General features: G+C 50.3%; 1 protein-coding gene across 3 annotated transcripts in view; it reads left to right on the plus strand.

Moving 5' to 3' along the window:
• Positions 1–26000, plus strand: part of LOC140388491 (uncharacterized) — a 150627-nt gene that overhangs the window by 102449 nt on the left and 22178 nt on the right. For all 3 annotated transcript variants that reach the window (XM_072472770.1, XM_072472769.1, XM_072472767.1), the window contains 2 exons: positions 8428–8553; positions 20305–20494. In XM_072472770.1, coding sequence (XP_072328871.1) covers positions 8428–8553; positions 20305–20494 — 316 coding nt within the window. The remainder of the gene's footprint in view (positions 1–8427; positions 8554–20304; positions 20495–26000) is intronic.

The following is a 26000-nucleotide window of genomic DNA, read 5'->3' on the forward strand; positions in this document are numbered from 1 at the left end:
TAGTGATGGCGATCAGCATCTCGACCGATTGTGGAGGAGGGGCCGGTGCCAGTTTGTCGATAAATTGGCACATTGGGAATCTGTGGAGCGTGAGAGGAGAGCAGCTCTTTGCAACTGGTAGTAACAACTGCAAAACAGTTGTAAAATGCTGGTGTGTAGCTGGCCAGCCGTTCATTCAAACTGTTGCAAAGTGAGTGCATAAAGAGCACAGATTGAACTGCCCTCAGCCCAAGAACAGTCACCTCTCATCATCCTCTTGATTTGATTCTTCAGGTACAGCAAAGTTGATGTTAACAGGATGCTCCGAGTGACCTTCTAATTCCGTTTACGAGTTCCGTTCCCAACGGCTGCAATGTCGAACCAGGAAATAACTTGTCGTGAACTGTTTTACCCCTTTCCCCAGAATTTTCAAAGTTGTGGGATGGACTCTTACGGGGTGCAGTCTTCCATTTTAACTTTATTCTGTTCATTCATGATTCCAACTTATGTTATATTTGTGGATCCAGTTTTCAAAGCGTTTCACATTAAAACCATGTTGAAAAAAAAAGTGAAAAAGAATTTAAATTTAAAAAAAAAACAATTGGGCAGCACGGTAGCATTGTGGATAGCACAATTGCTTCACAGCTCCAGGGTCCCAGGTTCGATTCCGGCTTGGAAACTGTCTGTGCGGAGTCTGCACATCCTCCCCGTATGTGCGTGGGTTTCCTCCGGGTGCTCCGGTTTCCTCCCACAGTCCAAAAATGTGCAGGTTAGGTGGATTGGCCATGATAAATTACTCTTAGTGTCCAAAATTGCCCTTAGTGTTGGGTGGGGTGCTCTTTCCAAGAGCTGGTGCAGACTTGATGGGCCGAATGGCCTACTTCTGCACTGTAAATTCTATGATAATCTATGATAATCCCGACCGCATGCGCCCCCTCATGGAGCTTCCCCTCCCCCACTGCCCCAAGGCCCTCAAATGCTGCCTGGGGTTCTTTTCGTACTACGCTCAGTGGGTCCCAAACCAGGTGGACAAGGCCTGCCCGCTCATACAGTCCACCCAGTTTCCCCTTACGGCCGAGGCACAACAGGCCTTCGCCCATATCAGAGCAGACATAGCCAAGCCGGGATGCAAGTCGGCGAGACACTGCCCTTCCAAGTAGAAAGCGACGCATCAGACGTCGCCCTTGCCGCCACCCTCAATCAGGCAGGCAGACCCGTGGAATTCTTTTCCCGCACCCTTCATGCCTCAGAAATTCGGCACTCATCCGTCGAAAAAGAGGCCCAAGCTATCATTGATGCTGTGCGGCATTGGAGGCATTACCTGGCCGGCAGTAGATTCACTCTCTTCACTGACAAACGGTTGGTAGCCTTCATGTTCAACAACATGCAGCGGGGCAAGATCAAAAATGATAAAATCTTGCGGTGGAGAATTGAGTTTTCCACCTATAATTACAAGATCTTGTATCGCCCCAGCAAACTCAACGAGCCCCCAGACGCCCTATCCCGAGGTACATGTGCCAGCGTACAAGTAGACCAACTCCGGGCCCTACACGACAGCCTTTGTCACCCGGGGGTCACACGATTGTACCATTTTGTCAAGGCTTGCAATCTGCCCTACTCCGTCGAGGAAGTACGGACAGTCACCAGGGACTGCCAGGTCTGCGCGGAGTGCAAGCCGCACTTCTACCAGCCGGACCGTGCGCGCCTGGTGAAGGCCTCCCGCCCCTTTGAATGCCTCAGCGTGGATTTCAAAGGGCCCCTCCCCTCCACCGACTGAAACACGTATATCCTCAGTGTGGTCCAGGTTCCCCTTCGCCATCCCATGCCCCGATATGACGTCTGCCACGGTCATCAAGGCCCCCAACACAATCTTCACTCTGTTCGGTTTCCCCGCCTACATCTACAGCGACAGGGGATCCTCATTCATGAGTGATGAGCTGCCCCCGGGGAAAGGGACGGTTTAGAGGGCCGTCCAGCTGGCCCTACGGTCCAGGAGCCTCCCAGCCTCTCGCTGGCATGAGGTCCTCCCTGATGCACTACACTCCATCCGGTCACTACTGTACACCGCTACGAATAACACACCCCATGAACGTCTCTTTACCTTCCCCAGGAAGTCCACATCCGGGGTGTTGCTCCCGACTTGGCTCGCAGCTCCAGGACCGGTCCTGCTCCGTAGGCACGTCCGACTCCACAAGGCGGAACCGTTGGTGGATAGGGTACACTTGCTCCATGCCAACCCCCAGTATGGGCATACCCTGACGGCCGCCAAGATACTGTCTCCCTCAGGGACCTAGCACCAGCAGGTTCCACCCATACACACTTCCCCGTCCAGGCGCCATCCTCCCCTTCTCCAGCGCTTCCAACATTAACCCCACAAGGCCCAACCCTCCTTCCCCTGCCCACGCAAGAGGATGAAGAGGATTTTAGCATGCTCCCGGAGTCATCCAACATCAGGCCGGCACCGATGTTGGCAGCATCGACATCGCCGCCACCGTTATATCGCTCCCAGCGGAACGTCATGGCACCAGGCCGGTTGAACCTCTAACTGGCACCGGACGTTCAAGAAGACATTTTTTTTTCCCTCACTTTGTTTTTAATAATACGCTGTACATAATGTTCAATAGTGTATCTAGTTCTACACCACCCCCGCCGGACTCATTTTTAACAGGGGGTGAATGTGGTGAACCACTGTACACCTGTATTAGGGGATGTAACGTAGGACCTGTACTACAGGTTCGCCGGTAGCCCCTGCCTGCTGGCTCCGCCCAGGAGGAGGAGTATAAATTTGCGTGTCCTCCATTCAGCTGCCATTTTGCCAGCTGCTGTAGGAGGCCACGCATCTTACTGCAATAAAGCCACAGTTGTACCCAATCTGAGTCTTTGTACAATTAATTGTGCATCAGGCATGTACACCGCATCCCACCCCCTCGCCTGCAATCCCCTCTGTGATACATACCTGCTGCATTACGTGGTAAGGACCCTGGTTTGGCAGTAACAGCGGGTCTGGTCCATGGCATGGAGGATGATGACAACCTGCTCTGCGATGAGCTCTGGTGCTCTGCATCGTTTGACAATGTCTGACTCCTCCCCACGATAGCACTTTCCACCATCCACCTGGGTGATCCTTGCATGTGAGCTGGACATTCCATCACACGGTCCTATCGAAACTCTGGGGTGACGGTGGTGGGGCCGGGGCGGCGTGCGGAGGCAGGGGGAAGAGTCCATGCCACCCACAAAGGGGGGGTGGCTCCCCACCAAGGACACCCACAACGTCCGGCCATTCTCCCGGCCAGCCCAGACCAGCCCATCCCTCACAGCCATCTGACCGTGCACCACGACAGCTTCTAACAGTGTGAACAGGTGTTTAATGTGACAACCTATATACAGATTTGTGCCCTAGCCCCTATAACTAAATTGTGCCCTGCACCTGTGCCAACTTAACTGGTATCTAACCTTCTGGCTTTACGGGCTCTAACGCCACGTCTTGGTGGTTTCCCAGATGGTACAGCAGGAGCGGAGGCGGCCTGCTGTGACTCCGACCTGCAACCTGGGTCCCCGTTGGTGGCATCTTGTGGGGCAACCAGACCTGGATGGGCCCGGTTGCTGCTCAGGTGTCTCAGCTGACGTTCTGCTACCCTGTTCTGCCCGCTGCCCACCAGATGCACCAGGGAGAGGGTGGGGGGTAGTTCAAGGTGCTGCGGTGTTCCAGTACCTCCACTGCGGGAGTCACCGGCAGGGGCCCCATCACCTCTGGTGCGCAGTCCTCCAGCCTTTTGGCTAGGGTTTTCATGGCTGCGTTTAGCGGCGAGATGGGTCTGTCGGACCCGTCTTCTGTTGGGTCTTTATCTTTCGTAGGTATCAGCGAGATTGAGGCTTGTGCTAACGTAGGCGGCAGTGTGCCCCTCGCCAGTGAGTCTGCGAACATCTCCCGCATGTTCGGGACCAGTGCTGTCGCGAATCTTGTGTAGAAGTCCGTCAAGAAACTGTCCGGTCCCAGCTCCTTCCCCACCTGCATGGAGCTGATACTCTCCATGATTTCTCCCAGTTCTAGCAGTGCTTCCTGGCCCCGTCTCCTATCCTCCCCCACGACTGGCATGTCCAGTCCATTGAGGAACTGCTTCTTACTCAAGTCCCCTGCTGGGAGCTTGGAGGTGTCTGTGCGGAGTCTGCACGCTCTCCCCGCGTCTGCATGGGTTTCCTCCGGGTGCTCCGGTTTCCTCCCACAGTCCAAAAATGTGCAGGTTAGGTGGATTGGCTTTGCTAAATTGCCCTTAGTGTCCAAAAAAAAAGGTTAGATGTGTTACTGGGTTACGGGGATATGGTGGAGGTATGGACTTTAGTAAGATGCTCTTTCCAAGGGCCAGTACAGACTCAACGGGCCAAAATGCACTGTAAATTCTATGAGCTATGATTCTATTAGCCTCCGGTAGAAGATCTCGAATGCCTCGTTGACCTTATCCGGCTCCACTACCAAGATGCCTTTGCTATCCCTAATCTGGGCTATTTCCCTCGTGGCTGCCTGCTTTGTCAGCTGGTGAGCCAGGTGGCTGGACTTGCCTCCGTGTTCATACAGGGTCCACCGTGCCTGGCGGAGTTGGTGCCCTGCTTTCCTCGTGGAGAGCAGGTCAAAGTCCATCTGTAGCTTTTTCCTCTCCGCCAGGAGCTCTACAGTCAGGGCCTCAGAGTATCGCTGGTCCTCCTCCAGAATGGAGACGACTAGCTGTTGCCTAGCCACCCTCTTTCCCCTGTCTCCCCGTGCTTTGTGAGCTATAATTTCACCCCTGATCACAGCCTTCAGCGCCTCCCAGAACGTGGAGGGCGAGACCTCCCCATTCTGGCTATTAGTAATATACTCGTCTATGGCATGTGATATTTTCTCACAGAAGGCCTTGTTGGCCAGGAGGGCCACGTCCAACCTCCATGGGGGAGTGTTGGGCACGGCCCGTCTCCAACCACAAATCCATATAATGTGGAGCGTGGTCGGAGATTACACTCACGGAGTATTCCACTCTTACATCGATTTTCCCACTGCAAAGAAGTCAATCCGTGAATAAACATTATGTACTTGGGAGACGAAGGAGAACTCCTTCTCCCCTGGGTGGGTGAACCACCATGGGTCCACTGCCCGCACCTGCTCCATGAATATGCTGAGTTATTTTGTCATGTTGGAGGTCTTTCCCGTTTTGGGGTTTGATCTGTCCGTGCGTGTGTCTGTACACAGTTAACGTCTCCCCCCATGATCAGTCGGTGTGTGTCTATGTCTGGGATTTCCGGCATGGTCTTCTATATTACCTCCTTGTCCTCCCGGTTGGGAACATACATGTTTACAAGGACTACCGGTGCCCCATCCAGAATATCGCTGACCATGTCGTATCGTTCCCCCTGGGTCCGTAACCGTCCTCATCGCCGTGAATGCCGTCCTCTTATTTAACACTTTGGCTACTCCCCCGGCCCTCGTCCTGTAACAGGAATGGTAGATCTATCCCACCCAGCTGATGCACAGCAATCTTGACCGCAGATTCTTAACTATTCCTCTGCAGTGGCCTAGTAAGCCATTCAGTTCAAGGATAATTAAGGATGGCCAACAAATGCTGAACTTGTCAGTGACACCCACATTCGTCAGAGAATTTATAGAAGTCCCTGGGCTCCATTGATGGAGGTATGGCAGCAGGTTGTCTATGTCCACTTTTGGACATAGGAAGGCCATAATCCACGGGGGGGGGGGGGGCAAAAGGGGGAAACACGCGGAACATTATCCTGCACTTTACTTTTTAACAAAATCAGAAGTAACAAATTAACATTGAAAGGAGAGTATTTGATCCTTTAGGTATAACAGTTATTTGGAGGAGTTCTGTCGGTGTAGATTGATTTCCTCATGCTTGACCAGTGTGATTCATTACAAGTTCAGGAAATGCTTTTAGAGCATAGCCGGGGAGATAAAAGAGTGAAGCCGGGAGGATAAAAGAGTACGAGAAAGAACGAGACTTAGAGGGGAGCTGGGAGGATAAAAGAGCACGAGAAAGAACGAGACTCAGAGTGGAGCTTGGAGGATAAGAGAGTGTGAGAAAGAGCAAGATTTAGAGGGGGGCTGGGAGGATAAAAGAGTGTGAGAAAGAATGAGACTCAGAGTGGAGCCGGGAGGATAAAAGAGTGTGAGAAAGAGCGAGATTTAGAGTGGAGCCGGGAGGGTGAAAAAGCACGAAAAAGAACAAGACTCAGACTGGAGCCGGGAGGATAAAAGAGCACGCGAAAGAACGAGATTTATAGGGGAACTGGGAGGATAAAAGAGTGTGCGAAAGAACGAGACTTAGAGGGGAGCCTGGAGGATAAAAGAGTGTGAGAAAGTACGAGACCCAGAGTGGAGCCAGGAGGATGAAAGAGTGTGAGAATGAACGAGACTGAGAGCAGAGCTGGGAGGAATAAAAAGTGTCTGAATGCAATAGTTGTAGTAGATTCAAATTTAAGGAGAATAGATAGGCATTTCTGTGACTGCAAACATGACTACAGAATGCCCCCTGGTGCAAGGGTCAAAGATGTCTCAGAGTGACTACAGAACATTCTGGAGAGTGAAGGTGAACAGCAGTGATCGTGGTACACATTGGTACCAACTACAATCGGTTTTTAAAAAAGGGATGTGGTCTTAAAAGCAGAATGTAGGGAGTTAGGAAGTAAGTTGAACAGGACAACCTCAAAGGTAGTGAGCTCAGGATTACTACCAGTGCCACATGCTAGTCAGAGCAGAATTAGCTGGATATATCAAATTAATACAAAAGGGGAATAAGAAAAGTGATAGGCAACGAAATCAAGGGCCAGAATCAAACAGGGCCACAATGAAAAATAATGGGAATGTTAAAAAGACAAACCTTAAGGTTTTGTGCCTTAATGCGCAAAGCATTTGTAATAAAGTGGATGAATTAATCACACAAGTAGATGTAAATGGGTATAATATAGTCGGGATTACGGAGATATGGCTGCAGGTAACCAGGGATGGGAATTGAACATCAAGGGGTATTCAGTATTTAGGAAAGGAAAAGGCAGTGGGTTTGCATTGTTGTTTAAAGAGGAAATTAAAGCAACAGTGAAGAAGGATATTATCCCCGACCATATGGAATCTGTAAAGGTAAATTTGGGAAACACAAAGGCGCAAAATACATTAGTGGGGGTTGCATATAGACCCCCAAACTGTAGTGGTGATGTTGGGAATGGCATTCATTAGGAAATTAGAGACACATGTGAGAAAGGAACACCTCTAATTATGGGTGACTTTAATCTGCATATAGATTGAGCTAATCAAATTAATAACAATACCATAGGGGACGAATTCCTGGATGTGTACGGGATGGTTTTCTGGACCAATAGATTGAGTACAGACCATCCTAGATTGGCTATTGTGTAATGAGAAAGGAATCAATTGGCAATCTGGTTGTGCGTGACCTCTTGGAGATGAGCAGCCATAATATGATAGAATTCTTCATCAGGATGGAGAATGACATAGTTGATTCTGAGACTACGGTCCTGAATCTAAATAAAGGAAACTAAGATGGTATGAGGCATGAGTTGGCTATGATGGATTGGGGAACGTTACTTAAAGAGATGACAGTGGATAGGCAATGGCAGTTATTCAAAGAGCGCATGGTTGAGCTGAAACAATTGCTTATTCCTGTCTGGCCAAAAATAAAATGGGAAAGGTGGCCAAACAATGGCTTACAAGAGAAATTAGAGATAGTATGAGATTTAAGAAAGAGGATTCAATTGGCCAGAATAAACAGCAAACCTGAGGTTTGGGAGCAGTTTAGAATTCAACAAAAGAGCACAAAGGGATTGATTAAGAAGGAGAAAATAGAGTCCGAGAGTAAGCTTGCAGGGAACATAAAAATTGCCTGTAAAAGCTTCTGTAGGTATGAGAAGACAAAAAGACAGGTGAAGACTAATGTAAGTCTCTTACAGTCAGAAACAGGGGAATTTATAATGGGGAAAAAGAAATGGCTGACCAACGAAATACATACATTGGTTTTGTCTTCACAAAGGAGGACACAAATAACGTACCCGCAAATTCCCCCTCACTGCCCACTCTCCCTCCCCATGGGGCTGCCTTGGGTACTCACCCTGTTGTAAACCCATCATGTCGGCGTGGTATGAATATTCATTGAGGGGGATCATGCTGCGGGAGGCTGTCTTGTCATATTAAAATTTATTTAAATCCATAAAAATGTGGTTCTCAGCCTTTCTGGGTGTCACCAGCAAGGTATGGCTAAAATCAGAAATGAGATCGCTCCAGATTTTCCACCTGCATCGCCATTCTCTCTGACAGCAATAGCGGGCTGAAGTCCCATGATTTATGTGCATTATAAAGTTTTACCAAAGCGAGTGTTAATATTCATTGATCTTGTTTAATTGTTCCTACTCAGAAAATGGGCTACTTTAATCATTATCCTTCATTATCTTCAGAGGATTTCAGAATGACAGCAGCCCGAAGCATTCTGAAGTGGGTGGTGGAACTAAAGAAGAAGAGTGACATGGCTAATAAAGGGCATGATTGGAGAGAAAGGACATCAAGATCTTCTGTGATGGAAGGTAGTAGAGAAAGGGACTCCCATTTTTCACTGTTGCAAAATATTGCAGAGAAAGGGGCCTTTTTAGGTTCATGACGACACAGGAACTAGAGACATGAAATTCCTAAGTTTACTGTTATATGAGGCGGAGGGGAAAAGGGAGCCTGGGATTCACCGTGATACAAAATTGCAGACATAGGCTCTTATACTACTTACTTTCACAGGAGAGAAATACATACAAAACAATGAATGGTGTGTTAGAAGAATCAAGTTTAATGACCATTTCAGTTCCATGCTTTCTAATATTCTCCACTTTGATGACCATAATGGTCTTAAATAAAATGCATTTGTGCAGTTTCAATCCAGTCCCTCTGGGCTGAGTCCACTGTATAAAGACAAAGTTAGCAGAAATATAAAAACTCCTGATAAGAGGCTTCTAAGTGGAAAATTAAAATGTCAGACCATTACACGATGCACTTCCAAGATTAGAGCTAAGTTACATTTTGGGAAGCAGTGCAGATGCACTTTTACCCTGTATCTAACCTTGTGCAATATCTAGCCTAGAAGTGGTTAATTCTCATTTGGGTGAAAAAAAGTGACAAATGATTGTCCCGCAATGATTTATCTGAACAGATGTCATTGGAGCCTGATGACTGCCTATTGATTGTCATATGTATTCCATCATTTTGATTATTTAATGGGAAATAATTGATCCCATGTTACAGCTGTAAATGCAGTGCATACCAGAAATGAATAATTTTAATTTGGCACATCTTTTCAATTGTATGCATAATTTCTGAAGAGGTACAAGTAGCGAGGTGTTCGAGAAGCCCAGATGAAGGTGAGATGTGGCATGACGGGTCCCAGTGGCATTATGAATACTAACAAACTCAATTTAGCAAATGGCAATATAGTTTAGAGTTTCTGCACATTAAAAAAAAATGCAGGTTGCATTTAATCTTTGCAACTACTGGAATTTGTTATGCAAGGATTCTTATTGTTACAAATGTGTGGGATTGCCTTGCTGAGTATATCCTTCACTTATTTGCTTCTTTTTCCATTATACATTCATTTAGTTATGGAGTTTTATAATATGATCTATCAGCATCATTACTTACCTTTTAAAATTATATTGGCAAGGACTGGATGGGCCAAATAATTTATGACCTTTTGGGTGTGAATATATCATGAGCCTGAGCCTATCTCTTAAACAGGTATATATTAGGCAGCATGGTAGCACAGTGGTTAGCACTGTTGCTTCACAGTGCCTGGGTCCCAGATTCGATTCCTGCTTGAGTCATTATACAGAGTTGGCACGTTCTCCCCGTGTCTGCGTGGGTTTCCTCCGGGTGCTCCGGTTTCCTCCCACAAGTCCCGAAAGACGTATTTGTTAGGTAATTTGGACATTCTGAATTCTCCCTCTGTGTACCCAAACAGGAGCCGGAGTGTGGCGACTAGGGGATTTTCACAGTAACTTCATTGCAGGGTTAATGTAAGCCTACTTGTGACAATAATAAAGATTATTATTATTGCTGTAATCCAATCCCAAATGAGTGAAAGCATTTCATAGACGATTGAAATGAGTGCACATCTGTCACTTCATCTGCCTCATTGTTAGAGGAATCTCTTTTAGATTTACTGGATCTCTAACTGGTGTCACGAGGCCAGGTCTCGGCGGCATCAGTTGCCTGGAACTGGCAACCTGGCATTTAACCAGGGGCCAGCACTCCAGGTAGGCCAATGGACCCTCCCAGCTTGCCTAGTTTCAGCTGTAACTGCAGACCACCCTGTAAAGGAGTTCCTCTGCAAAATAGTGGCCAGACTGGTGAAGTCATTTTTAATTTGAAGATAAAGAAGAGATGGTGCTTTCATCTTGGGCTGCTCTTTCTCTCACGTCCGAAAAGACAGCCTGCTACGTCTTCGGTGCTGGCCCTACTGAGAGCCTTCCCTCTAGACACTGTTGGAGACAATGTACGGTCCTGACCCCATGAAAGTGGCAATTCTGAAACCCCTGGGTTAAAGCCTGCCCATTCAGAAGGAATTCCAGAGCTTAGGGCATAGGCAGCTAAAGGCATGTGTGGTAAACCACTGTTGCACCTCTATTAGGTGATGTATGGTAGGACCTGTACTACAGGTATGTTGGTAGTCCCTGGCTGCTGGCTCTGCCCAGTAGGCGGAGTATAAATTTGTGTGTCCTCCAGGCTGCAGCCATTTCACCAGCTGCTGTGGGAGGCCACACATCTTAGAGCAATAAGCCTCAGTTGTACCCAACTCAAGTCTTTGTGCAATTGATCGTGCATCAATTTATTGCTCTATGATTTTCAAAAGATGGACCTCCGTATCAAACCGGATCGCTTGCAGCTGGATCCGCATTCAAGTGACGCCAAAAAGGACTTTCAACACTGGCTAGCTTGCTTCGAGGCATACATCAACTCGGCGTCCACCCCTGTCTCGGAGGCTCAGAAGATACAGATCCTGTACTCAAGGTTGAGCTCCAGCGTCTTTCCGCTAATCCAGGACGCGCCAAACTATGCCGAAGCTATGACGCTTCTCAAGGAGAATTACGCTCAGAAGCCAAACACGCTCAGAAGCCAGGCACGTACTCGCCACTCGCTCTCAACTCCCTAGTGAGTCCATAGAAGACTTCTGGCGGGCCCTAATCCCACTCGTCCGAGACTGTGGCTGTCAGGCCGTTACGGCCACTGAACATTCAAACCTCCTTATGCGGGACGCGTTTGTTACGGGGATTGAGTCGGACCTCATACGCCAGCGACTGTTAGAGGGGGCCATGCTCGACCTAGCGGAGACAAAGAAACTAGCGCTCTCCATGACGGTCGCCTCGCGCAACATTCAGGCCTACACCCCCAGCCGCGCGGCACACCCCTCCTACGCATTGTGGACCCCACAGATGGCCGCCCCAGCGGGGGCCTTACCCAGCCAATACGCCTGCGCCACGCGCCAGCCAGCAAACCCCGGGGGTCCCCGATGTTATTTCTGCGGCCAGCAGAAACACCCCTGCCAATGCTGCCCGGCCCGCGCTGCCCTTTGTAAGGCTTGCGGCAAGAAGGGGCACTTAGCCCCTTCTTGCCAGGCCCGTGCAGTCGCCGCTATCGCCCCCACCCCCCCTCGTTTACGGACAATGGGCGCCACCATCTTCAGCTCCCCGGACCACACACGATCAGTGGGCGCCACCATCTTCTCCCCCAGACCACACGCGGCCAATGGGTGCCACCATCTTCTCTCATGCCAAGCGCGGCCAGTGGGCGCCGCCATCTTCCCCCCAGAGCAACACGTGCGGCCCATGGGCACCGCCATTTTGTACTCCTCTAGATCTTCAGCCGCCATTTTGTCCTCGAGATCTTCAGGTGCCGCCATCTTGTCTCCCCCACAGCACATGGGCACCGGCGGCGTTCCAGGACCAGGGCCCCCCGGGCTCCCCGTCATCCTACACCAGCGACGACCGACACGACTTGCCTCAGTGACCATCGACCAGTCTCGTCCGCACAACCTGGCCACCGCATCGACCAGCGTTAAAATCAACGGACACGTGACCTCTTGCCTGCTGGACTCGGGGAACACCGAAAGTTTCATCCACCCGGATACGGAAGTCCACATCCGGGGTGTCGCTCCTGACTTGGCTCGCAGCTCCAGGACCCGTTCTGCTCCGTAGGCATGTCCAACTCCACAAGGCGAACCCGTTGGTGGAAAGGGTGCAATTGCTCCATGCAAACCCCCAGTATGCCTACGTGGCGTACCCCGACTGCCGCCAAGATACTGTCTTCCTCAGGGACCTGGCACCAGCAGGTATCACACACACACCCCTCCGACCCGGCACCACCCTCTGCTCCCCCGACGCTCCCAGCAGCAACCTCCCCGTGACCATCCGTCATCCCCCTGCCCACGCTCGAGGATGAAGAGGATTTTGGCACGCTCCCGGAGGCTCCGGACATCAGACCAGCATCGGCATCGCCGCCACCACTACGTCGCTCCCAGGGGCACATCAGTGCCCCGGACCGGTTAAACCTCCAACTGGTCCACTGGACTTCAGAAGACATTTTTTTTCCTCTCTATCAAAAATTGTAAATGTAAATGTAAAAAGAAAACCATTTGTTGTATATAGTTCTCCACCACCCCCAACGGACTCAATTTTAACAGGGGGCGAATGTGGTAAACCACTGTTGCACCTCTATTAGGTGATGTATGGTAGGACCTGTGCCACAGGTACGTTGGTAGTGCCTGCCTGCTGGCTCCGCCCAGTAGGCGGAGTATAAATATGTGTGTCCTCCAGGCTGCAGCCATTTTGCCAGCTGCTGTGGGAGGCCACGCATCTTAGAGCAATAAAGCCTCAGTTGTACCCAACTCAAGTCTTTGTGCAATTGATCGTGCATCAGCATGGCTGCCAAGGATAGAGTAATAAAAGTGGACAGTGCTCAAGAGGCCAGAACTGGGAGGGCACAGATCTGGTTTGGGTGTGTGGGGTTATTGGGCTGAAGGAGATCTCAAGGACAAGGCTATGGAGATATTTGAAAACAAATGAGAATTTTTAAATCCAGGCATTGCTTGATGAGGATTCAGTGTAAGCACAGGGGAAATCAGTTAGCTGGACTTGATGCAAATCAAAACATCGGCAGCAGAGTTCTGAATTACTTTAAATTTGCGGCGGTCTGAACATGGAAGGCCAGCCAGGAGTGTATTGGAATAATCAAGGAAACAGTGGATTAGGTGAGGGTTTCAGCAGATAATCAGTGGCAAGGGTGGAATTCAGCAACATTAGTAAAGGTAGATGGTTCTAGTGATGGTATGGATGTGTTGGTAGGAAGCTCGTCTTTATATCAAATTTGGGGAGATGGTGGTGCAATGGTAATGTCACTGGACTAGTTACCCAGAGGACCATGCTCTGGGACACCAAGAATATTTGAAATTGAGGTGCCAACCTGGGGAAGCTGCAACGGAGTATATTCATGTTAAATGGTGGACGCAGCGTGCTGCAGGCAGCTTAGCAACCCCACAACCAAAAGATCATGTAGGACTTTTAATTTCTTGCCAGATCCAGTCACGGGCAGTGGTGAAACAACTAACAGGAGGAGGAGGCGCCATGAACAACCCCATCTTCAATGATGACAGAGTCCCTCAGTCAATGCAAAGATGAGGATGAAGTTTGCAACACTTTTTAACTAGAATTACTGAGTGGAAGGTCTATCTCTGTCTCCTCCTGAGGTTCCCATTGGCACAGCTGCCAGGCTTCAGTTAATTTAGTGAACATCATGCAATATCACGAAATGGCACACTAAATGCAGACAAGGCAATGGTTTCCAATAACATTTAGTGTTGAAGACCTGTGCTCCAGAATTAGTCGTACCTGTAGCCTAGCAGTTCCGATACAGCTACGACACTGGCATCTACCTGACAAAGTGGAAAATTGCCCATCTAGGTCATGTTGACAAAAAGGAGGACAAATCCAACCTGACACCACAGACCTTTTCGGAATCATCAGCCAAGAGATGAAATGTGCCATTGACAGCACTATCCGCACTTAGAACCATCGCCAAGTTATGGCACAGAAAGAGGCCATTCAGTCAATTGTTTGCGCCAGCCAAAAAAAAGAGAAAAAGAATGAAGAATGAAATTTTAATCTCACCTTCCAGAACCTTGTCAGTAGCCTTGCAGGTTCCATGTCCAGTGCAGATCCAGGTACCTTTCAAATGAGTTGAGCATTTCAGCCTCAACCACCAATTTGGGCAACGTATTTCAAATGTTTTTCCTCATGTCTCCCTATTCCTTTTACCAGTCAGCTGAAATCTATGCCCCCTGAGAAATCGACTCTCACTCAGCATTAACCTGCTCAGTAATGCTCAATTTGGATTCTGTCAGGACCACTTAGCTCTCGACCTCAAAGATTCAAATCTGGAGAAATGAATTTAATTCCAGAAGTGAAATGGATAGTGCCTGCCCTACCATCAAGGCAGCATTTGTCTGAGTGTTGCACCAAAAGGCCCTTGTAAAACTGAGGTAAATTGAACTGGAGGAGAACCACCCCCATCTGCTGAAGTTACAAATAGCACAAAGGAAGACATTGTGCTTTTTGGAGGCCAATCACCTCAACACCAGCACATTGCTGCAGGAATTCCTCACGGCAGTTTCTGAGGCCTATTAACCTTTAGCTGCTTCATAAATGTCCTTTTCATTATAAGGTCATAAATAGAGATATTCACTCCATGGTTGCACAACATTCAGTTCCATTTGCAATTCCGCAGATAATGAAGCAGCCCATACCTGCAAGCGGCAAGATTTGGCCAACGTTCAGGTTTGGGTTAATAAGTGGCAGGTAATATTTGCACCATTCTAATGCCAAGCAATGGCCATTTCCAACAAGAGAAAGTCTAACCACCTATCCTTGACATTCAATGGCATTACCCTACCATCAATATCCTGGAGGTCTCTATTGACCAGATACAACAGATAGGGCCTAGTTTCAGGAGCCGTTCGGAGGAGGAGCAGTCTCTGTGTGAGTATAAAAACCTACTTTAACCCGGGGATCGCGGCCTAGTTTCGGGAGCCGTTCGGAGGAGGAGGAGCAGTCTCTGTGAGTATAAAAACCTAATGGTAACTTCCCGTTTTCCACTTTTTTTTTCAAAAGTGACGTCAGAGGGAAACTGTGATCTGATTGGCTGATAGCAAATCTGCCCAAAATTTAAAAAAAAAACACAGCTAAACTCGTAAACTTAAATTAAACTAATTAATTAATTAGAGATGGCTGGTCAGGTGATGTGCTTGAGCTGCTTGATGTGCGAGCTGGCAGATCCCATTGCGAGCTGCAGCGACCACATCTGCAGTGAGTGTTGGCTGCTCGAAGAGGTCCGGCTCACAGTTGATGAGCTGGAGTCTGAGCTTCAAACACTGAGGCACATCCGGGAGGGGGAGACTTACCTGGACACTGTGTTTCAGGAGGCAGTCACACCTGTCAGAGTAAGTAGTTTAAATCCTGCCAGTGGCCAGGGACAGCAGGGTGTGACTGCAAGTCAGGCAGGTAAAGGGAACCAGCAGTCAGGAACTCAGGAGTCTCAGCCCTTGACCCTGTCCAACAGGTACGAGGCACTTGCTCCCTGTGTGGATGGCGAACAGGGCTGCAGGAAGGATGAGTCAGCTGACCAAAGCACCATGGTTCAGCAGGCCATTCAAGGGGACGGAGTAAATAGGCAAGTTGTAGTTGTAGGAGATTCTATTATCAGGGGGATAGATAGTATCCTTTGTGAGCAGGATAAAGAGTCCCGCATGGTATGTTGCCGACCAGCTAGGGCGCGGGACATCTCTGACCGGCTTGAAAGGATACTAGAGAGGGAGGGGGAGGATCCAGTTGTTGTGGTCCATGTCGGTACCAACAACATAGGCAAGTCTAGGAAAGAGGACCTGTTTAGAGATTATAAAGAGCTAGGATTCAAATTAAAAAACAGGTCCTCAAGAGTCATAATCTCCGGATTACTGCCCGAGCCACGTGCAAATTGGCATAGGGAGGCAAGAATAAGGGAAGTTAACACGTGGCTGAAAGAGGGGTTCCTTTTCATGGGACACTGGCATCAGTTTTGGGACAGGGGGGACCTATACCGTTGGGATGGTCTCCACCTGAACCGAGCTGGGACCAGTGTTCTGGCGAAAAGAGTAAATAGGGTAGTCAATAGGACTTTAAACTAGAGATTAGGGGGGAAGGGAAAGTCAGGGAACCAAGAGGTGAAGTAATCAGTGGGAAGCGTAGCTGCTTAGGAATACAAAAAAGCACGAAAAGACAGAATTCAGGAGAGGTTACGGTAGTCCCCATCTCACAAAATATGACACCGTGTATGGAAAGGCTCAGTAAACCAAGGCACACCACACAAAGAAAACAAAAAGGGACGGTCAATAGAGAATTAAAGGTGCTATATTTAAATGCGCGCAGTGTACGGAACAAGGTAGATGAGCTTGTGGCCCAGATTGTGACTGGCAGGTATGATGTGGTAGGCATCACAGAGACATGGTTGCAAGGGGGTTCAGGACTGGAATTTAAACATCCAGGGATTCACAACCTATCGAAAAGACAGAGAGGTCGGCAGAGGGGGCGGGGTTGCCTTGTTAATTAGGAATTAAATTAAATCAATAGCACTGAACGACATAGGGTCAGATGATGTGGAGTCTGTGTGGGTAGAGTTGAGGAACCACAAAGGCAAAAAAACCATAATGGGAGTTATGTACAGGCCTCCTAACAGTAGTCAGGACCAGGGGCACAAAATGCACCACGAAATAGAAAGGGCATGTCAGAAAGGCAAGGTCACAGTGATCATGGGGGACTTCAATATGCAGGTGGACTGGGTAAATAATGTTGCCAGTGGACCCAAAGAAAGGGAATTCATTGAAAGTTTACAGGAGGGCTTTTTGGAACAGCTTGTGATGGAGCCCACGAGGGAACAGGCCATTCTGGACTTAGTGTTATGTAATGAGCCAGACTTGATAAAAGATCTTAAAGTAAGGGAACACTTAGGAGGCAGTGATCATAATATGGTAGAGTTCAGTCTGCAATTTGAAAGAAAGAAGGTAGAATCAGATGTAAAGGTGTTACAGTTAAATAAAGGTAACTACAGGGGCATGAGGGAGGAACTGACAAAAATCGACTGGGAGCAGAGCCTAGTGGGAAAGACAGTAGAACAGCAATGGCATGAGTTTCTGGGAGTAATTGAGGACACAGTACAGAGGTTCATCCCCCCAAAAAAGGTTATCAGAGGGGGATTAGGCAGCCATGGCTGACAAAGGAAGTTAGGGAATGCATCAAAGCAAAAGAGAAAGCCTATAATGTGGCAAAGAGTAGTGGGAAGTCAGAAGATTGGGAAGGCTACAAAAACAAACAGAGGTTAACAAAGAGAGAAATAAGGAAGGAGAGGATCAAATATGAAGGTAGGCTAGCCAGTAACATTAGGAATGATAGTAAAAGTTTCTTTAAATACATAAAAAACAAACGGGAGGCAAAAGTAGACATTGGGCCGCTCCAAAATGACGCTGGTAATCTAGTGATAGGAGACAAGGAAATAGCTGAGGAACTAAATGTAGCGCACAAAGACTCACGAGAGACGAATAGAGATGAAGTCGATGAGGCTTTATTAAGCGTGACTTGTTCCCCGCCGTTCAGCAGCAGACTGGCCTGCGGGGGAGAACTCCTCGTTCTTATACTCCGCCTTCAGGGCGGAGCTAGAGATCAACAGCCAACCAGGACCCGGGATCTGTCAGCCAATGACATCACGGCTTCACAGTCCCACATGACCCCTAATGCATACTACCACACTAAATAAGTACTTTGCGTCAGTCTTCACAGTAGAAGACATGAGTAATATCCCAACAATTCAGGAGAGTCAGGGGGCAGAGTTGAATATGGTAGCCATCACAAAGGAGAAAGTGCTAGAGAAACTAAGAGGTCTAAAAATTGATAAATCTCCGGGCCCAGGTGGGCTACATCCTAGAGTTCTAAAGGAGAAAGCTGAAGAAATAGTGGAGGCGTTAGTTATGATTTTTCAAAAGTCACTGGAGTCAGGGAAAGTCCCAGAGGATTGGAAAATCGCTGTTGTAACCTCCCTGTTCAAGAAGGGAACAAGAAAAAAGATGGAAAATTATAGGCCAATTAGCCTAACCTCGGTTGTTGGCAAGATTCTAGAATCCATCGTTAAGGATGAGATTTCTAAATTCTTGGAAGTGCAGGGTTGGATTAGGACAAGTCAGCATGGATTTAGTACGGTGAGGTTGTGCCTGACAAACCTGTTAGAGTTCTCTGAAGAGATAACAAATAGGTTAGACCAAGGAGAGCCAATGGATGTTATCTATCTTGACTTCAAAAAGGCCTTTGATAAGGTGCCTCACGTGAGACTGCTGAGTAAAATAAGGGCCCATGGTATTCGAGGCAAGGTACTAACATGGATTGACGATTGGCTGTCAGACAAAAGGCAGAGAGATGGGATAAAAGGTTCTTTTCCGGAATGGCAACCGGTGACGAGTGGTGTCCCGCAGGGTTCAGTGTTGGGGCCACAGCTGTTCTCTTTATATATTAACGATCTAGATGACGGGACTGGGGGCATTCTGGCTAAGTTTGCCGATGATACAAAGATAGGTGGAGGGGCAGGTAGTATGGAGGAGGTGGGGAGGCTGCAGAAAGATTGAGACAGTTTAGGAGAGTGGTCCAAGAAATGGCTGATGAAATTCAACGTGGGCAAGTGCGAGGTCTTGCACTTTGGAAAAAAGAATAGAGGCATGGACTATTTTCTAAACGGTGACAAAATTCATAATGCTGAAGTGCAAAGGGACTTGGGAGTCCTAGTCCAGGATTCTCTAAAGGTAAACTTGCAGGTTGAGTCCGTAATTAAGAAAGCAAATGCAATGTTGTCATTTATCTCACGAGGCTTGGAATATAAAAGCAGGGATGTACTTCTGAAGCTTTATAAAGCATTAGTTAGGCCCCATTTAGAATACTGTGAGCAATTTTGGGCCCCACACCTCAGGAAGGACATACTGGCACTGGAGGGGGTCCAGCGGAGATTCACACGGATGGTCCCAGGAATGGTAGGCCTAACATACGATGAACGTCTGATGATCCTGGGATTATATTCATTGGAGTTTAGGAGGTTGAGGGGAGATCTAATAGAATCTTACAAGATAATGAATGGCTTAGATAGGATGGACGTAGGGAAGTTGTTTCCATTAGCAGGGGAGACTAGGACCCCGGGGCACAGCCTTAGAATAAAAGGGAGTCACTTTAGAACAGAGATGAGGAGAAATTTCTTCAGCCAGAGAGTGGTGGGTCTGTGGAATTCATTGCCATAGAGGGCGGTGGAGGCCGGGACGTTGAGTGTTTTTAAGACAGAAGTTGATAAATTCTTGATTTCTCGAGGAATTAAGGGCTATGGAGAGCGGGTAAATGGAGTTGAAATCAGCCATGATTGAATGGTGGAGTGGACTCGATGGGCCGAATGGCCTTACTTCCGCTCCTATGTCTTATGTCTTATGGTCTAACACGAGCTCCAAGCTCCCTTCCAAGTCTCACACCATCCTGATTTGGATATATATCGCCATTCGCTTATTGCTTCTGTGTCAAAATGTTGAAATGCAGCACTGTGGAGAAGCTTCATCTACAGACTGAAGCTCCCCACCTTCTCAAGGGCATATAGAAAAGGGCAATAACTCTTGGCCTTGCCAATGCTGCTCACATCTGTGAATATTTTTTTTTAAATCCTGTTATGCACTGAGTTAACTAATGTCAGACAAGACCAAAAATAGATATCAGCTTCTCTGGATTAGGAAGTAACATCAGTCAAGTGCCTCGCTTCTGATTGCTAGCCACTGATTCCCTGCTTGAAATTCACACAGAAGGATTCTCGGTAAGCAGAGGATAGAGCTGAGTTGTGATGCCTGCCACAGCCGAATAACACTAATTGCATAAGTCACATAAGAATGGCTACTTCAATTGTGCACCATAGGGCATCGGTGCCTGTAGAATTGTTTCCAGCAGAGTTCTCCCTCTGTGTACCTGTACAGGCGCTGGAATGTGGCGACTAGGGGCAATTCACAGAAACTTCATTGCAGTGTCAATGTAAGCCTACTTGTGACAATAAAGGTTATTTATCATTAATCAAATGCCTTCCAGAGGGAAGAAGGTAGAGAAACTGACAGTGAAAAAGGGGGAAAATTTAATGATTTTGAATTTTGTTTTTAACTATGGATACACTTAGCTTGTGACACACAGAAGACACGTTTGTCTTTTTCTTAGCTTTTCACAGACACACTCAAAAGAAGGGAGGTGTTGTTCCAGTTCAACTGGTCGAGACAGCACTCCGTGCCTGTGAGGAGTATTTAAACGCCATGGACCACAAGGATATTGATGTGAGTCTCGATACACCACCAGCAGTAACAGAAAGATGCTGGGAAGAGACCATCCAGCAGTACTACGAGGTCATTCAGTAAGTATTATTGATTTATCCGGCATATAAATTATGCCTGATATATTCTGTCCCACGTCTTAAAAAAAAACAATTTTTTAATACTGATGCTATTCCTAATGATTTCATATTGACTTTGAAAGTCTCTGTTGTTTCTATTAGAATGCAGTTTGCAAAGCACATTGGCAACACAGTGTGGTAATACCAGGTATTGCGGTACCAGAGAGAGGAATAACCATTGGCTAGACTGCGGGGTCTACCATTGGGCAATGTACATAGCCCCGCCCTGAGAGGCGGGGTATAAGAACCAGTGCCATCCCCAGCAGCCTTCACTTCTGTAACTTCGATGCTGGGTACAGTTTTATCTGATTAAAGCTGAATCGATATGACTCCACGTGGACTCAAGCGTATTGATTGTGCATCAATTTAATCAGATAAGTACTTTTGAAGGATGGATCTCCGCATCAAGCCGGCGTGCCTTCAGCTCAGCCTGCACGCAGAAAACTCCACCGAGATTTTTAAGCATTGGCTGGCATGCTTCCAGAGCTACCTCGAGACGGCTGCCGACACCCCCACGGAAAGGCAGAAAATGCACCTCCTACGCTCGCGGGTCAGCCTGGCCATCTACCCCCTGATCGAAGGGGCGGCGAACTATGATAAAGCCATGGAACTGCTCGAAGGACGCTACATTAGTCCACTTAATCAGGTCTACGCCCGTCACCTGCTGGCAACGAGATGGCAGAGCCCAGATGAGACGCTAGAAGAGTTCTACAGGGCGCTGATCATGCTGGGCCAAAACTGCAGCTGCCCAGCAGTGACGGCGAACGAGCACTCCGAACTTTTAATTCGAGACGCCTTCGTGGCAGGTATGATATCCCCCGCTATTCGCCGAAGGTTGCTCGAAATGGAGATGCTGGGCCTCGCCGAGGCCCGGGCCCTGGCAGGGTCTATGGACGTGGCGTACAGAAACGCCCTGGCGTACGCCCCCGTGCGCACCGCGCCACCCTGGGCTGCATGGCACCCCGCCGCAGCAGCCCCCCCGACTTACCCGCCTAACCCCCAGACTTACCCGCAAACTCCGCAGGCCTGCGCGGCAAGGCGCCCCGCTAACGCCGCCGGCCAACGCTGCTTCTTCTGCGGCCAGGCGAATCACTCGCACGCGCGCTGCCCGGCCCGCACCGTCACCTGCAAAGGGTGCGGCAAGAAAGGCCACTATGCCGCGGTCTGCCTCGCCCGCGCGGTGAACGCGGTGTCCAGTGACTACCCTCAGCCATTCCTCCAGCCGCCCGCCGCGCAACCACAGCCGTTCCTCCACGCCCCGACCGTTCCAGGCCCACCGCTGCACTCCCTTTTCCCGGCCCCGCCGGCCCAACGCGCACCGCAGTTTTTGCCCCGCCAGGCAACCTTTCTTCTCCACGGCAACCACGCTGGAGGAGTACGCGCAGCCATTTGGTCCCTCGCCGACCCAATCGTCGGGGTCTCCGTCCCCGAACTCCATGGGCGACCCCTGGCCGGCGCCATCCTGGATGGCGCCATCCTGGACGGGGCCTCAAGCCCCCAGCGTGGCTGGCTACGCGCTGCCGGGCCAAAACCCCTCGCTGCAGCTGGCCTCCGTCACACTGGAGCAGCATGCGCCGCTAGTTTACTCCTTCCCGCCCAAAACGCCGCAGCTCCAGGCCCCGACCGCTCACCTCTCCCCGCCCCGCGCTATGGCCGCGGTCTTCTGCGCACCCGGAACGACGCAGCACGCCCCGCTCCGGGCCCCAACCGGCCAGCGCTCACCGCCCAAACGCCGCGGCCCGCCCCGCTCCAGCGCTCACCTCCACCCCCCCGGGCCACGGCTGACCCACGGGCGCAGACTTTCTGGCTGGTCCCGGCCGTCCAAGGCCCACCTCCGCCAGTTTGCTCCTCCCCGCCTCCATCTTCTGAGTCCCCGGACTCCACGTGCGATCCATGGCCGGCGCCATCTTGGATGGGGCCTCAAGCCCCCAGCGTGGATTGCTACGCGCTGCCCGACCAAAACCTGTTGTTGCAGCTGGCCTCCGCCTCGTGGGAGCAGAGTGCGCCGCCATTTTGTCCCTCCCCGCCGCCATCCTCGGAGTCCCCAGACTCCATGTGCGAGCCATGGACGGCATCATCTTGGATGGGGCCTCAAGCCCCCAACACAGCTGACGATGCGCTGCCCGATCTTCACTCCTTGCTGCAGCTGGCCTCCGTCACCCTGGACCAGAGTCGGCCCCGAACGCTAGCAAAGGCCACCATGACGATCGGCATCAACGGCCACGTGATGTCATGCCTCATCGACTCCGGGAGCACGGAGAGTTTCGTCCACCCCGACACGGTAAGGCGCTGTTCTCTGGTCACCTACCCCACCCAACAAAGGATCTCCCTGGCCTCCGGGTCACACGCGGTGCAGATAAAAGGGTTTTGCCTCGCGAACCTCACCGTCCAAGGCAGGGAATTCCGCAATTTCCGCCTATACGTGCTGCCGCATCTCTGCGCAGCCACCCTTCTGGGACTGGATTTCCAGTGCCACCTACAAAGCCTTACTTTTAAATTCGGCGGCCCATTACCCCCTTACTGTTTGCGGCCTCGCGACCCTTAAGGTCGATCGCCTTCCCTGTTTGCGAACCTCACCACGGATTGCAAACCCATCGCCACCATGAGCAGACGGTACAGCCGACCTGGTGAACAGGATCGCGCAATACAAAGTCTTCTCCACGGTGGATCTCAAGTCTGCCTACCACCAGCTACCCCTCCGCACTAGTGACCGCCAGTACACTGCCTTCGAAGCAGATGGGCGGCTCTTCCACTTTTTAAGGGTTCCCTTCGGTGTCACAAACGGGGTCTCGGTCTTCCAGCGTGAGATGGACCGAATGGTTGACTGGTACGGCTTACATGCAACGTTCCCGTATCTTTTTTTTAAAAATATGTTTTATTGAAATTTTTTTCCCAAACAACAATTTTTCCCCTCTTACAAAGCAAACGCAACAATAACAATACAGAAATTTTTAACAATACACAAGTAACAAAACCCCTTTATCTTTGACCTAAACGAAACTAACCCCCCCCCCCCCCCCTCCCCCCCCCCCCCTTCCCCCTGGGTTGCTGCTGCTGGTCATCTGTCTTCCCTCTAACGTTCCCCTAGGTAGTCGAGAAATGGCTGCCACCGCCTGGTGAACCCTTGAGCCGATCCTCTCAGGGCAAACTTTATCTGCTCCAGTTTAATGAACCCCGCCATATCATTTACCCAGGCCTCCAGTCCGGGGGGTTTCGCCTCCTTCCACATGAGTAGGATCCTGCGCCGGGCTACTAGGGACGCAAAGGCCTCAACGTCGGCCTCTTTAACGTTCCCGTATCTTGACAACGTCACCATCTGCGGCCATGACCAGCAGGACCACGACACCAACCTCCGTAAATTTCTCCAGACCGCGCACCTCCTGAATCTGACCTACAATAAGGAGAAGTGCGTGTTTAGCACCGACCATCTAGCCATCCTAGGCTACGTAGTGCGAAATGGAGTCATAGGCCCCGACCCCGAACGCATGCGCCCCCTTATGGAGTTCCCATTCCCTCACTGCCCCAAGGCCCTAAAGCGCTGCCTCGGCTTCTTTAGCTACTATGCACAATGGGTCCCTAATTACGCCGACAAGGCCCGACCCCTAATCCAATCCACGACTTTCCCCCTGTCGACGGAGGCCCGCCATGCCTTCTGCCGCATCAAAGCAGATATCGCAAATGCCACGATGCGCGCCATCGACGAGTCCCTCCCCTTCCAGGTCGAGAGCGACGCGTCTGACGTAGCTCTGGCCGCCACCCTCAACCAAGCAGGCAGGCCCGTGGCTTTCTTCTCCCGCACTCTCCATGCTTCCGGAATTCGCCACTCCTCGGTCGAAAAGGAGGCCCAGGCCATAGTGGAAGCTGTGCAGCACTGGAGGCATTACCTGGCCGGCAGGAGATTCACTCTCCTCACGGACCAACGGTCGGTGGCCTTCATGTTCGATAATGCACAGCGGGGCAAGATCAAGAACGACAAGGTCTTGCGGTGGAGGATTGAACTCTCCACCTTCAATTACGAGATCGTGTATCGTCCCGGGAAGCTGAACGAGCCTCCTGGTGCCCTATCCCGCGGCACTTGTGCCACCGCACAAGTAGACCGCCTCCGAGCCCTCCACGAGGACCTCTGCCACCCGGGAGTCACCCTGTTCTTCCATTTTGTTAAGTCCCGGAACCTGCCTTACTCCATCGAGGAGGTCAGGACTGTCACCAGGGACTGCCAAACCTGCGCGGAGTGCAAACCGCACTTCTACCGACCAGAGAGTGTGCATCTGATCAAGGCTTCCCGTCCCTTTGAACGCCTCAGCATGGACTTCAAAGGCCCCATCCCCTTCACCGACCGCAACACGTACTTCCTTAACGTGATTGATGAGTACTCCTGGTTCCCATTCGCCATCCCCTGTCCGGATATGACCACAACCACCGTCATCAAGGCACTCCAAACTATTTTTACACTGTTCGGTTTCCCCGCATACATCCACAGTGATAGGGGGTCCTCCTTTATGAGCGACGAGCTGCGCCAGTTCCTGCTTAGCAAAGGCATCGCCTCGAGCAGGACGACCAGCTACAACCCTGGGGAAATGGGCAGGTAGAAAGGGAGAACGGAATGGTCTGGAAGACCGTCCTGCTGGCCCTTCGGTCCAGGAATCTCTCAGTCTCCCGCTGGCAAGAAGTCCTCCCAGTGGCCCTGCACTCCATTCGGTCACTGCTATGTACTACCACGAACCAGACACCTCATGAACGTCTCCTCGTTTTCCCCAGGAAGTCCTCCTCAGGGACCTCGCTCCCAAGCTGGCTAGCAACACCTGGAACTGTTCTGCTGCGGAAACATGCGAGGGCGCACAAGTCGGACCCGCTGGTCGAAAGGGTCCACCTGCTGCATGCCAACCCCCAGTACGCCTACATAGCGTTCCCCGACGGACGCCAAGATACGGTCTCCCTCCGGGACCTGGCGCCCGCCGGAGCACCACGCGCGCCCGAGCCACTGCCACCCCCCACCCCGTACCTGACCGGAGGGTCAGTACTGCCGCCAGAACCCCGACCCGGAGCCGAGCAGGCACCGACGCCCCCTTCAGGCACCCCTTCCTTCTGCCCATCCTTCGACCTTACAACGCCGACTAGGGGTGACAAAACTGCCTGGGAGGAAGACACCACGTTCCCGGAGTCACTACTGCCGGGGCCCTCACCAGGATCGCCGCCGAAACTTAGACGCTCCAGTAGGACGACCAGGCCGCCCGATCGTCTGATTGCAGCACCATGAAGAAGAATTAACAACGCAAGAACTTTCTCCACAACCCTCGATAGCATGGTACCTGCAATACCTGGTCCTACCAGAAAAAGGCGACAGCAATACTGGCCATCGCCCCCCTGGCTCCTTTTTTAACAGGGGGTGAATGTGGTAATACCAGGTATTGCGGTACCAGGGAGAGGAATAACCATTGGCTAGACCGCGGGGTCTACCATTGGGCAA

Source organism: Scyliorhinus torazame, chromosome 13 (genome assembly GCF_047496885.1).
Source record: "Scyliorhinus torazame isolate Kashiwa2021f chromosome 13, sScyTor2.1, whole genome shotgun sequence".
Lineage (NCBI taxonomy): Eukaryota > Metazoa > Chordata > Chondrichthyes > Carcharhiniformes > Scyliorhinidae > Scyliorhinus > Scyliorhinus torazame.